This window comes from Borostomias antarcticus (genome assembly GCF_949987555.1).
Source record: "Borostomias antarcticus genome assembly, chromosome: 15".
In the NCBI taxonomy this organism is placed as follows: Eukaryota; Metazoa; Chordata; class Actinopteri; order Stomiiformes; family Stomiidae; genus Borostomias; species Borostomias antarcticus.
In genome coordinates, this window is record NC_140248.1 from 25,502,923 (window position 1) to 25,515,422 (window position 12,500).

At 49.5% G+C, this 12,500-nt stretch overlaps 1 protein-coding gene across 1 annotated transcript in view; it reads left to right on the plus strand.

Moving 5' to 3' along the window:
• Positions 1 to 5,437: 5,437 nt before the first annotated feature.
• The window catches only part of LOC311318229 (gamma-aminobutyric acid receptor subunit rho-3-like), a gene marked incomplete at its 3' end in the record, with an annotated part of 15,343 nt that continues 8,280 nt past the window's right edge, over positions 5,438 to 12,500 (plus strand). Inside the window, exon 1 of the mRNA XM_084449493.1 lies at positions 5,438 to 5,543. Within this exon, the coding sequence (XP_084305619.1) occupies positions 5,447 to 5,543 (97 nt within the window). The 5' untranslated portion in view covers positions 5,438 to 5,446. The remainder of the gene's footprint in view (positions 5,544 to 12,500) is intronic.

Here is a 12,500-nt window from a genome sequence, read left to right on the forward strand (position 1 = left end):
TCTTATCCCCATCAGAGTTGAGCCCAATGAGGGTGGTGTCACCAGTGAACTTCAGGAGCGTGACTGACGGGTGACTGGAGGAGCAGAGGAGAGGGGAAAGGACGCAGCCTTGAGGGGAACTGCTGCTGATGCTCCGGGCGTCAGAGACGTGTTTCCCCAGCTTCACCTGCTGCTTCCTGTCAGACAGGAAGTGGGTGATTCACCTGCAGGTGGAGTCAGGCATGTGCACCTGGGAGAGCTTGTCCTGCAGCTGAGCTGTTAAAGGTGGATCTGAAGTCAAACAGGATCCTGGAGTAGTGCTCCTGCTGAGTCCAGGTGCTGCAGATGGAGTGGACGGCCATGTTTACTGACCTGCTGGCTCTGGAGGCGACCTGCCCGGGTCCAGGACTGGGTCCGTCATGGTTTTGAGGTGGGAAAGTACCAAGCGCCCAAAAGTGTTCATTACCACAGAGGTCAGGGCGATGGGCCTGTAGTCCTTATTTTTGGGGGGCGGGGATGATGGGAGAGGTCTGAAGCAAGATGGTGGCAAGTCTCCAGTGAGGTGGTAAAAATGTCTGTAAACACTGGAGACAGCTGAACAGACACAATGCACAACAACGCGCCGAGGTGGCCGTCCAAGAGGCGCCATCTTGAATCTGAACCTTTAAATCAGACAGACTGACTAACCTATCAGAGCAGACTGACTAACCTATCAGACAGACTGACTAACCTATCAGACAGACTGACTAACCTATCAGACAGACTGACTAACCTATCAGACAGACTGACTAACCTATCAGAGCAGACTGACTAACCTATCAGACAGACTGACTAACCTATCAGAGCAGACTGACTAACCTATCAGACAGACTGACTAACCTATCAGAGCAGACTGACTAACCTATCAGACAGACTGACTAACCTATCAGACAGACTGACTAACCTATCAGACAGACTGACTAACCTATCAGACAGACTGACTAACCTATCAGACAGACTGACTAACCTATCAGACAGACTGACTAACCTATCAGAGCAGACTGACTAACCTATCAGAGCAGACTGACTAACCTATCAGACAGACTGACTAACCTATCAGACAGACTGACTAACCTATCAGAGCAGACTGACTAACCTATCAGACAGACTGACTAACCTATCAGACAGACTGACTAACCTATCAGACAGACTGACTAACCTATCAGAGCAGAATGACTAACCTATCAGACAGACTGACTAACCTATCAGAGCAGACTGACTAACCTATCAGACAGACTGACTAACCTATCAGACAGACTGACTAACCTATCAGATAGACTGACTAACCTATCAGAGAGACTGACTAACCTATCAGACAGACTGACTAACCTATCAGAGCAGAATGACTAACCTATCAGACAGACTGACTAACCTATCAGATAGACTGACTAACCTATCAGAGCAGACTGACTAACCTATCAGACAGACTGACTAACCTATCAGATAGACTGACTAACCTATCAGAGCAGAATGACTAACCTATCAGACAGACTGACTAACCTATCAGATAGACTGACTAACCTATCAGACAGACTGACTAACCTATCAGAGCAGACTGACTAACCTATCAGATAGACTGACTAACCTATCAGAGCAGACTGACTAACCTATCAGAGCAGACTGACTAACCTATCAGATAGACTGACTAACCTATCAGACAGACTGACTAACCTATCAGCCTTTCACATCAACCTTTCATAACAGCAAGTTATGAAAATGAAGCACCGTGTGATTAGAATCAGACAGATTGTATTTCTATTTCCTGTTTCTATTTCCTGTTTCTGTTTCCAGCCCCATCATCCTGCTTCCTGTCTGTCATCAGCTCAGTAAATCCTGGATTCTCTCCGTCGCTCTCTTGCGTTTCTCTCTCAGATGCTCATGAGTAGTGTTGTGTTGTGGTGTTTGGTATCCAGTAGTCATCCGTTCCCGTAGCGCATGTTCAGCCGGATGTTGGCTGTTGTTGGTGCTGTTCTGATACTAAGTGGGGAATCCAGGAGGATTAATTGATTTTTATTTTTTATTTTATTTTGGCGGGGAGAGGGTGGGGGGTAAATACTTGACTAGCGGAAAGTTACTTGGCGTATGGACATGAGATGCACAGTTCCAAGGGAATAGTTAGTCCTAGTACAACAGACAGTATTCCTACAGCATGTCCACAATTATTTGTTATTTTCTGCTAAGCATATGCAACACTGTAGGTTTCTCTCATCAGCCAGAACCTCCTGCCCTCAGGACAGACCTGCTCATCTCTATCTGCACCTCCTGCCCTCAGGACAGACCTGCTCATCTCTATCTGCACGGTCCCAACACTGAGGAGAAACTGGCCGCTGTAATATCATCCACCCCAGACCCGCCCTCCCCTGACTGGCTGATCATCCATCCCAGACCCGCCCTCCCCTGACTGGCTGTAATATCATCCATCCCAGACCCCGCCCTCCCCTGACTGGCTGTAATATCATCCCTCCCAGACCCGCCCTCCCCTGACTGTATCATCCATCCCAGACCCGCCCTCCCCTGACTGTATCATCCACCCCAGACCCCGCCCTCCCCTGACTGTATCATCCATCCCAGACCCGCCCTCCCCTGACTGTATCATCCATCCCAGACCCGCCCTCCCCTGACTGTATCATCCATCCCAGACCCGCCCTCCCCGGACTGGCTGATCATCCATCCCAGACCCCGCCCTCCCCTGACTGTATCATCCACCCCAGACCCCGCCCTCCCCTGACTGTATCATCCACCCCAGACCCGCCCTCCCCTGACTGGTTTATAGGTTAGTGAAAGATTTCAGCGACCACAGATAAGAAGATTAGAGAGGAATTAATGTCATTCCTTTGTCATTATAGGAATGAATGGATATTTGGTTTTAATCAGTGGGAAGGGAGAGAGCAGATAGAGGAAGACCAGACTGGGTTTAGAGACCAGTGGGAAGGGAGAGAGACCAGTAGGAAGGGAGAGAGACCAGTGGGAAGAGAGAGAGACCAGTGGGAAGGGAGAGAGACCAGTGGGAAGGGAGAGAGACCAGTGGGAAGGGAGAGAGACCAGTGGGAAGGGAGAGAGACCAGTGGGAAGAGAGAGAGACCAGTGGGAAGGGAGAGAGACCAGTGGGAAGGGAGAGAGACCAGTGGGAAGGGAGAGAGACCAGTGGGAAGGGAGAGAGACCAGTGGGAAGGGAGAGAGACCAGTGGGAAGGGAGAGAGACCAGTGGGAAGGGAGAGAGACCAGTGGGAAGGGAGAGAGACCAGTGGGAAGGGAGAGAGACCAGTGGGAAGAGAGAGAGACCAGTGGGAAGGGAGAGAGACCAGTGGGAAGGGAGAGAGTAGATAGAGAGAGAACAGACTGGGTTTAGAGACCAGTGGGGAGGGAGAGAGACCAGTGGGAAGGGAGAGAACAGACTGGGTCTGGAGACACACCACCAGCAGACTGGCGCAGGGACACAAGGGGCAAGCAGTTGACCAGAACTGTAATAATAATAATAATAATAATACATTTGATTTGTATAGAGGTTTTCAGATACTAACCCTAACCCAGATACATGACACAAAAAGGCGTAAAAAAGTGGAAAACAAGAGGACAAGGCAAATCAACAGAGTGAAACTAAGGCTAAGCAAGACAATGGTGAACACATGAGAGAAGAGAGGGATTAGAGATGGATGAGCGGGCAGCATGTCCCCGGGGCCGGGAGGGGGGCAGGATGGATCACGAGCTGCTCTGCGTATAGCTGCCAGGCTGGGATGGGGGTTGCTGGGATATGGATGGGCCAGCGGACTGGGACCGCCGAGCTGGACTCCCGCTGATACCTGGGAAGACCCTGGCCATCTGGGTGAGAGACTGAGACGCAGAGCGAGAGAGAGAGGCGTCTGGGTGAGAGACGACGCAGAGCGAGAGAGAGAGGCGTCTGGGTGAGAGACGACGCAGAGCGAGAGAGGCGTTTGGTGGAGCCCTGCTGGGGCTCCTGCCTCAGCCATGGACCTGGTGCTGCTGGCGCTGCGGCTGATGTGCCTGGCCTGGCAGCTGCCGGTCACCCAGATGGACAGCAGCGCGTCCTCCAGCAGGAAGAAGCCCACAAAGGACATGTACACCGGGGACAGCGCCAGGCACAGACATGCAGGGTGAGTCCAACAGTCGGGTGTTTTTACATTTTATTTGTATGGTCTCAGAAGACAAGTATGGGACATATACATGTACATAGCTCTTGGCTAAAATAATGGATGTTGTCTCTCATTCATCGTCCTTGTCTTTATATTGTATGTCGTGATTATTGAGCTGTTCAAGTCGACAATGTTGTAGTATCTCAGGATGTTGAGTTGTTGTAGTATCTAAGGATGTAGAGTTGTTGTAGTATCTAAGGATGTTGAGTTGTTGTAGTATCTAAGGATGTTGAGTTGTTGTAGTATCTAAGGATGTTGAGTTGTTGTAGTATCTAAGGATGTTGAGTTGTTGTAGTATCTAAGGATGTTGAGTTGTTGTAGTATCTAAGGATGTTGAGTTGTTGTAGTATCTAAGGATGTTGAGTTGTTGTAGTATCTAAGGATGTTGAGTTGTTGTTGCTGTTATCTGGTTGACCTGTGTGTTTGTGTATGTGGGTGTGTGACCTCGCTTGGAGACAGGTGATTACTGAAATGCATCATGGATCCCTTCCAGGGCAGGTGAGGTGATCAGCCAGGCTCAGAGCTCACTTCAGCAGAGCTGTATTTGGGCTGCAGAAAGAGGTGGTTTCAGAATAATGACAGAGGACATGAGCTAATGAGAGGGTTGAGTGTTCAGATGTATCATTGTGATGTGATGTCTTCATGGCGGGGCGCTGTGTTAGGGCTGGATGGTAATTAAAGTATTAGTTAGGCGAGACTTCTGTTCTTCATAAACAGTGAGTTCCAAAATACTAGTGTGTTTTCATCAGTAGGCTAATCTTTGAGTACCCATTTTGTCCTTGGCTCATGTGGTGATGAATATGATGATGATGATGATGATGGTGGTGATGATGGTGGTAATGATGATGATGATGATGATGAGGGCCAACCCGTGAAACATTATTAGCCAACATGAATTTATTACAGTAACAGCAGAACTGATTAACTAGGAAAAGATGAGAAACAGGTCTCAGGGAATATATGAAATGTTGGACTTTGAAGTTTTGTTGTCTCACAAATGTTTTCCTCATCAACTAAACGCCTCCTGCCTCTTGGCCAGCTGTGAGTTTGCTGTGTGAATCAGGGGTACTTGAGATCAAAGGCCTCTCGCGTGATTCACACCCACACTGGGTTTTAATCAGACCTTTAAATTGCAATAAATCATGCTAAACTGCTAACACCCTGGAAGCAGATGTCTCAGCTGTGATTGTGTGTGTGTGTGTGTGTGTGTGTGTGTGTGTGCGTGCGTTTTGTGCTGATCTGTGTCATCTTTGGTTCCCAGACGGATTGACGCTAGGATGAAGAAGTCTGACTCCACCAAGTCTCTTCTCATCAAATCAGAGCAGCTGTTGCGTATTGAGGAACATGACTTTGCAATGCGGCCTGGTTTCGGAGGTAAGACCACCAACACAATGCATTCTGGCTTAGTGGACACACAATTCAATCTACTGTATCATTGATCTATCATTGATCTATGAGCCATGATGATCATTTGATCACTTTGCTTGAAGGTCAAAGGTGAACGCTGAGTAATCAGGTTAAGGCTAGTGGGTTATACGCAGCTTCCTGGTAACACAGTTGGAGCATGATGTAGGTCATGGTGTCATCTTTGGCACCAAATAGAAACACAAATCTCTGACCCAGATTGTCTGCAGTGACAAGCAGACAATGACGTATACACAGATGTGGTTTTGGATATAGTAATCTGGATTATAGCGCTCAAAATATAAAATCCGAAATCTTTCTGAACTTTGCAAGGTAACAGAGCCACATGTGTGGTCATTCTGAAGGAAAGCCAGTGCATAGAACCGGGAAGACATCATTTTGTTTTTATAGCCGGTTTGCTTCACACTCCAAATCAACATAAAACATTCTAATTTACAGTACATGATTTTTGTCAACCAACATCCACCACTTGTTGCGTCCAATATTAATTGGCAACAACCCATGACGGGTGAGAGGAACCCAAAGTAAAAAGATATGAACTATCTCCTCTAACTAAACCTCTGGTACTAAAGCGATGTTGATGTAATTAGTGTTGAGGTCCTCTAATCCCAGGATGTGCTGTCATATGACCTGGACCTGAATCATACGTACAAGTACACAGTGAACCTGTCACTTCCCATCCATGATGCATGTCATCAGAATACAGGATACGAAGGAGATGACGACAGCCTTCACGTGGCCTCCTTCGTGAGTAGCAAGAAATGGTGCAAGACCAGCTTGCAAAACTAATGTCGCCAACCAGTCATCCCCCAGCTGGCAGGCCGAGGTGCAAGAGGCCGGAGGGACATCGAACGTCCACGTCAGGACGGGCGGCCATCCCGACCATCGAGCACCAGGTCCTGTCAGTGCTCCACCTTAATGTAGAGGGCCTCACCACCGCCAAACTGGAAGTCATCCACCACCTCGCCGACTCCCACAAAGTAGCAGCCGTCCTCCTCCAGGAGACACACTGTGACAGTGACAACATCCTCAAACTGCCCGGATTCCAGCTTGCCGGATCCTTTCACAGCAAACAACATGGACTTGCGACCTTTGTCAGGGACGACCTTAGCTGGACAGACACTGGCCAATCCCCACCAGGCTCGAGTATCGAATGGCTGTCCACTAAAGTGCAGATCACATCGGTTGTCAATGTCTACAAGCCCCCGCCATCAACGCTGACCATGGCATCTCTCCCGCTAGCACCTGCACCCGCCATCTATGCAGGGGACTTCAACTGCCAAAACACAGACTGGGGTTACAGCCACACAACACCAAACGGAGAGACACTAAGCCAATGGGCCTCCAGGGCCAATGCGTTGCTGTTGTTTGATCCAAAAGAACCTCCCAGCTTCTTTTCCGCACGCTGGAATACCCACACCAACCCGGACCTGGCCTTCGCTGTGTGCCACATGGCCCAAAAGCCGGAGAGACGCGTCCTGGAAAGGTTCCCCCGCTCACACCACCGACCGTCCATCATAAAGGTCCCATCCCTGGTGCAGCCAGTAGCAGGGAAACCCGTCAGGAGATGGAACTTTCGAAAGGCAAACTGGCAGTCATTCACTGAGGAGACAGAAAGAAAATCAGTCTGCCTCCCAGACCCAGACAATGCCGACGTGGACGTCGGGTATGCAGCATACTGCAAAGTACTCCTTGGGGCAGCAAGGAAAACCCCCCCGTGGCTTTAACGCAAAGTACATCCCGGGCTGGGATGAAGAGTGCAGCCACCTCCTGCATTTCCACCAGCAGGCAAGCTCCAGGGAAGAAGTGGATGAGTCCGCAACGGCACTCATGCAGAAGCTGGACACCACCCGACGGTCAAGGTGGACCGAAGTTGTGGAGTCAATCGACTTCACCCACTCTAGCCGCAAGGCATGGCGGACTATCAACCAGCTCACAGGCAGAACACCATCGGCCCCCAGGTGCCCAGTAACGGCAAACTCCATTGCCTCACAGCTCCTCAAGAACGGCTGCTTCCCGGGTGCAGATAAAAACTTTGCCCGCACAACATCACACGAGGTGTCCTCCTTATGTAGGGCGGCCAGTGTGGATGCTAACCTGTCAGGAGACTTCACAACCGCTGAGCTCCAGACAGCCATGAGCAAAATCAAACAAGGGAAGGCACCAGGGCCTGATTACATCCACCCTGAGTTTGCAATCCACCAGAGCGCAAGAACATCTGCATGGCTCTGTTCGTTCTACTCAGCATGCTTTCGGAGGCCCAAGCTCCCGAAGATCTGGCGCCGTGCTGCTGTCATAGCCCTTCCAAAGCCAAACAAACCTGCTGAAGACCCTAAGTCCTACAGACCAATATCACTGCTCTGCGTCCCATTCAAGATCTTGGAGAGGATGATCCATAGCCGCATCGAGCCAGTAGTGGACCCACAACTTCCACGGGAACAAGCCGGTTTCCGCCGCGGAGGGTCAACGGTCGACCAGGTGACACTGCTCACTCAAGACATTGAGGACAGCTTCCAGCAAAAACAGAAGGCTGGAGTAGTGTTGCTTGACCTTACAGCTGCCTACGACACCGTCTGGCACCGTGGACTCCACCTAAAGCTGCTAAAGACCATCCCCGACCGGAACATGGTGAAGTTCATCATGGAGATGCTGACGAACCGCAGCTTCACCTTAAAGACCAGTGACGGACAATGCAGCAGGCTCAGGAGGCTGAGGAATGGCGTCGCGCAGGGGTCTGTCCTCGCACCAATGCTGTTCAACATCTATATCCACGACCTACCGGAAACAACATCCCGGAAATATGGCTACGCTGATGACCTGGCCATCATGATGCGACGACCAACATGGGAGGCGATGGAAGTCGGCCTAAACCACGACATGGACACCCTAGCAGCCTATCTGCGCATGTGGCGCCTCCAGCTCAGCATTGGCAAGACAGTGTCAGCAGCTTACCACCTCAACAACAGCGAGGCAAGAAGGGAACTGGAAGTTTTCGTAAACAACAAGCGCCTGGAGTGCCAGCAAGCCCCGCGGTACCTCGGTGTACGCCTGGATAGGACACTCTCCTTCAAACAACACCTTGAAGAGGTGACGGCCAAAGTGTCATCAAGGGTCTCACTAATCCGACGTCTCGCTGGAACTAGCTGGGGTGCAACCGCCAAGGTGCTTCGAAACTCCACCCAAGCCCTGGTCTTCTCTGCAGCTGAATACTGTGCCCCAGCCTGGTGCAGAAGCCCTCATGCCAGGAAGGTCGACATTGCGATAAATAACGCTCTGCGGACCATAACTGGCTGCCTGAAGCCCACTCCTGTGTGCCACCTGCCAGTACTAGCAGGAATTGCCCCGGCCGGCCTCCGACGAGAGGCTGCTACCCTCGCCCTAGCAAGGAAAGCCCAAAGACACGACTGGCATATCTTGCACAACACCACCACAACGCCACTGCCCCCCCATAGACTCAAGTCCCGCCACCCGTACAACAAGGCGGCACAAGATCTGCTCAGGTCCATCCCTGAGGACCAGTCTACAGAGGCATGGCTGGCGGCAGCCTGGAAGCAGGAGTGGGAGTCGGCCGGGCCTACACGCATCCACCGTTACATCCAGGACCCGGGAGGCGGTATTCAAGGAGAGGAACTGCCGCGCCGGAAATGGACCCTGCTGAACCGCCTGCGAACTGGGGTCGGACGCTACAGAGCAACAACGAGGAAGTGGGGCCTGGCAGACGGAGCAACGTGTGAGTGTGGGGAGCCGGAGCAGACAGCTGAGCACATAATCACCGCCTGTCCCCTGTATAAACCACCCTCGGAGGCTGGCCTCTTCGATGTGGGACCTGAGACGAGGGCGTGGCTATACGCTACTGAGCTGGACATCTGATGATGACACACGAAAGAAGAAGAAGACAGGATACCGTTGCTGAATGTGGAAGTGGGCTGTTAGATGGATCTCTAGAGCATATAGGCCCAATCAGATGGATCTCTAGAGCATATAGGCCCAATCAGATGGATCTCTAGAGCATATAGGCCCAATCAGATGGATCTCTAGAGCATATAGGCCCAATCATATGTTCTGTTTGGTCTCAAACGTACCGTAGGCTGGGTAACCCAGTGAAACGTGTAGCTGGTGAAACTCACTCCTCAAAGGATCGCTGACAGTCCCTCCAAGAGGGACGCCTCTGTTGGCACCACTGTCAGTGCGTTCGTCTCCCAAGTGGGAAACCCAGGTTCTAATCCCGCCCGGGGCATGCCCAAACACATGGGTACATACTGTAAGCATTTATTCTAAACTAAGTAGTGAATTAAAATATCCGTGATTAAAATAGTTAACATAAAAATAACCTAAAGCGATTTAAACGTTCTGTAGGACAAAATATATGTAATGAAAAAGACAATGTAAAAACAAACATACAATAAAATGGTATGCTAATCTACTGTTCATTATTGTGATAATGTTACTTAACAGATGTTACTGGCCCTAGTGATGTGCTGTAATGTTGCTATTACCGAAGTGGGAAGGGTATCCTGACGTGACACAGGGAGTTCCTTCTAATACAAGACAGTCCAACCTGCCGCTCTGCTCCCTCGCAGATAGAAGCACGCCTGCCGGAGGTGACGTCGGCAGGATGAGGATGCATTTTTAGCTTCTCGAATAGGCTGTGGCCCCGCCCTGTTTTATGCTTCTGCGTCAACGCGCGTGTGTTCTGTGCATCACCTCGCGCGCACGCTAGTCATTCATGGTACAGCGGCCGATTGCGCAGAGATGTAGGCTAATTATACACATTAATCACTAGATGGCACTATCACTTTCCTGTGCATATGACGTAAAACAGCGCGAAATACACTGGGATTTAAATTCAGCAAGGCAAGGCAGTGTCTCGGCCATTTTACCAAACGTTTAGCTGAAAAGAGTGAGCGGAAGTGGACGGAAAAGCTGCTGTTTTATAGTCGCACACTAACCAACATCTATAATGCTGCTAATTCATGGAAGTATAACGTTAGCTGGCTAGTGCTAATCTCACAGTGGTGAAGCTAGAATAGTACCTGGCAACCCAGCGCGCAGTACCAACGCTGTAATACTATTGGCTGGTATGATATCAACAGAGGGGCCGTATAAATTTCATAATGTAATCATTTCAGACAATTTTTTTTTTATGGAAAAGCAATACTTTTACTCTGCAGCCTTCGCAAAGCCCTATGGATGTTTTTTTTTTTTTTTTTTATCGACATATTACATATTATACCTTTAAAATGACAAGTTGTAAACGAGGAGGAGGCGATCCCATTAATTTCAATAACGGCCGACCTGAAAGTTTTGATTCCTGGCACCAATGGACTTAACGCAGTACACAGACGTAAAGTCTCTTCCTTCTTTATAGATTCATTACATCAGTTCCAAAGTTCGGTTCACAGTTAATACAGTTTAGAACCACGCCCACCAGATCAATACAGTTCAGAACCACGCCCACCGGATCAATACAGTTCAGAACCACGCCCACCGGATCAATACAGTTTAGAACCACGCCCACCGGATCTACTCACCGAGTCAGCTCAGGTCGGTCGGTCATTCCTCCGGTCCACCGGCAACCTGCTATTCCTCATAGCGCTCGTTCTGATGCGAGACCATTTGTAATCCACAACAAGTACATCCCCGGACGTCCACCGTTTCACAGCGTTTTATTCTCCAAGCGAAACGTTTCGTTTAGCTCCCAAATCGCTGGTTTAGTAGGCTCTAGGCTACAGCGTGACTCGGGCTAGTGTACTACTATAGTCCCCTCGCTGGTTTAGTAGTCTCTAGGCTACAGCGTGACCCGGGCTAGTGTACTACTATAGTCCCCTCGCTGGTTTAGTATGCTCTAGGCTACAGCGTGACTCGGGCTAGTATGCTACTATAGTCCCCTCGCTGGTTTAGTATGCTCTAGGCTACAGCGTGACTCGGGCTAGTATACTACTATAGTCCCCTCGCTTCCGTGTTCGGCTGACCTGCGCGCCCCTCCTGAGTGAACCAGCTGCTTTATCCGCCTTGATTACCGGAGGTCAAATAAAGCCAAAAGCAAACCACCTGACACCAGTCTTATTGAAAATAAATAGTTCTAATGTGGGCGCGACAGTGGTTTTGAAAGCGCATTTAGGCAGAAATATTTAGAAAGTTTAAGATGTTTAATTTAAGACATATATATATATAGCCTAATTTGTGTTATTGTTTTTTATCAAATGTTTGGTGTGGCAGCAAGGATCTTGCCATGGCGGTACGCCACAGCAAAACCTTACCTGCAGAAACGCTGTAAATATATATATATATATATAAATATAAATATATATAAAAATTAAAGAATGATCTTAATGTCCTGTCTTCCTGGGTGTCCGTGGTGAGTGAGGAGGGGGGGTTTAGGTGAGTGAGGAGGTGAGTTTTAGGGTTTAGGTGAGTGAGGAGGTGAGGTTTAGGGTTTAGGTGAGTGAGGAGGTGAGGTTTAGGGTTGAGGAGAAGCTTGAGAAGGTGAGGTTTAGGGTTTAGGTGAGTGAGGAGGTGAGGTTCAGGGTTTAGGTGAGTGAGGAGGTGAGGTTTAGGGTTTAGGAGGAGCCGAGGATCATGGGAGTGTTTCAGAGGCACCATCAGCCTACAGCTGTGTTCAGCCGGGAGAGTAATGTCATGACCCCATAACAACATGGAGATGGATGGGATAATCACAACACTGGGCTGGATAATCACAACACTGGGCTGGATAATCACAACACTGGGCTGGATAATCACAACACTGGGCTGGATAATCACAACACTGGGCTGGATAATCACAACACTGGGCTTGATAATCACAACACTGGGCTTGATAATCACAACACTGGGCTGGATAATCACAACACTGGGCTTGATAATCACAACACTGGGCTTGATAATCACAACACTGGGCTGGATAAT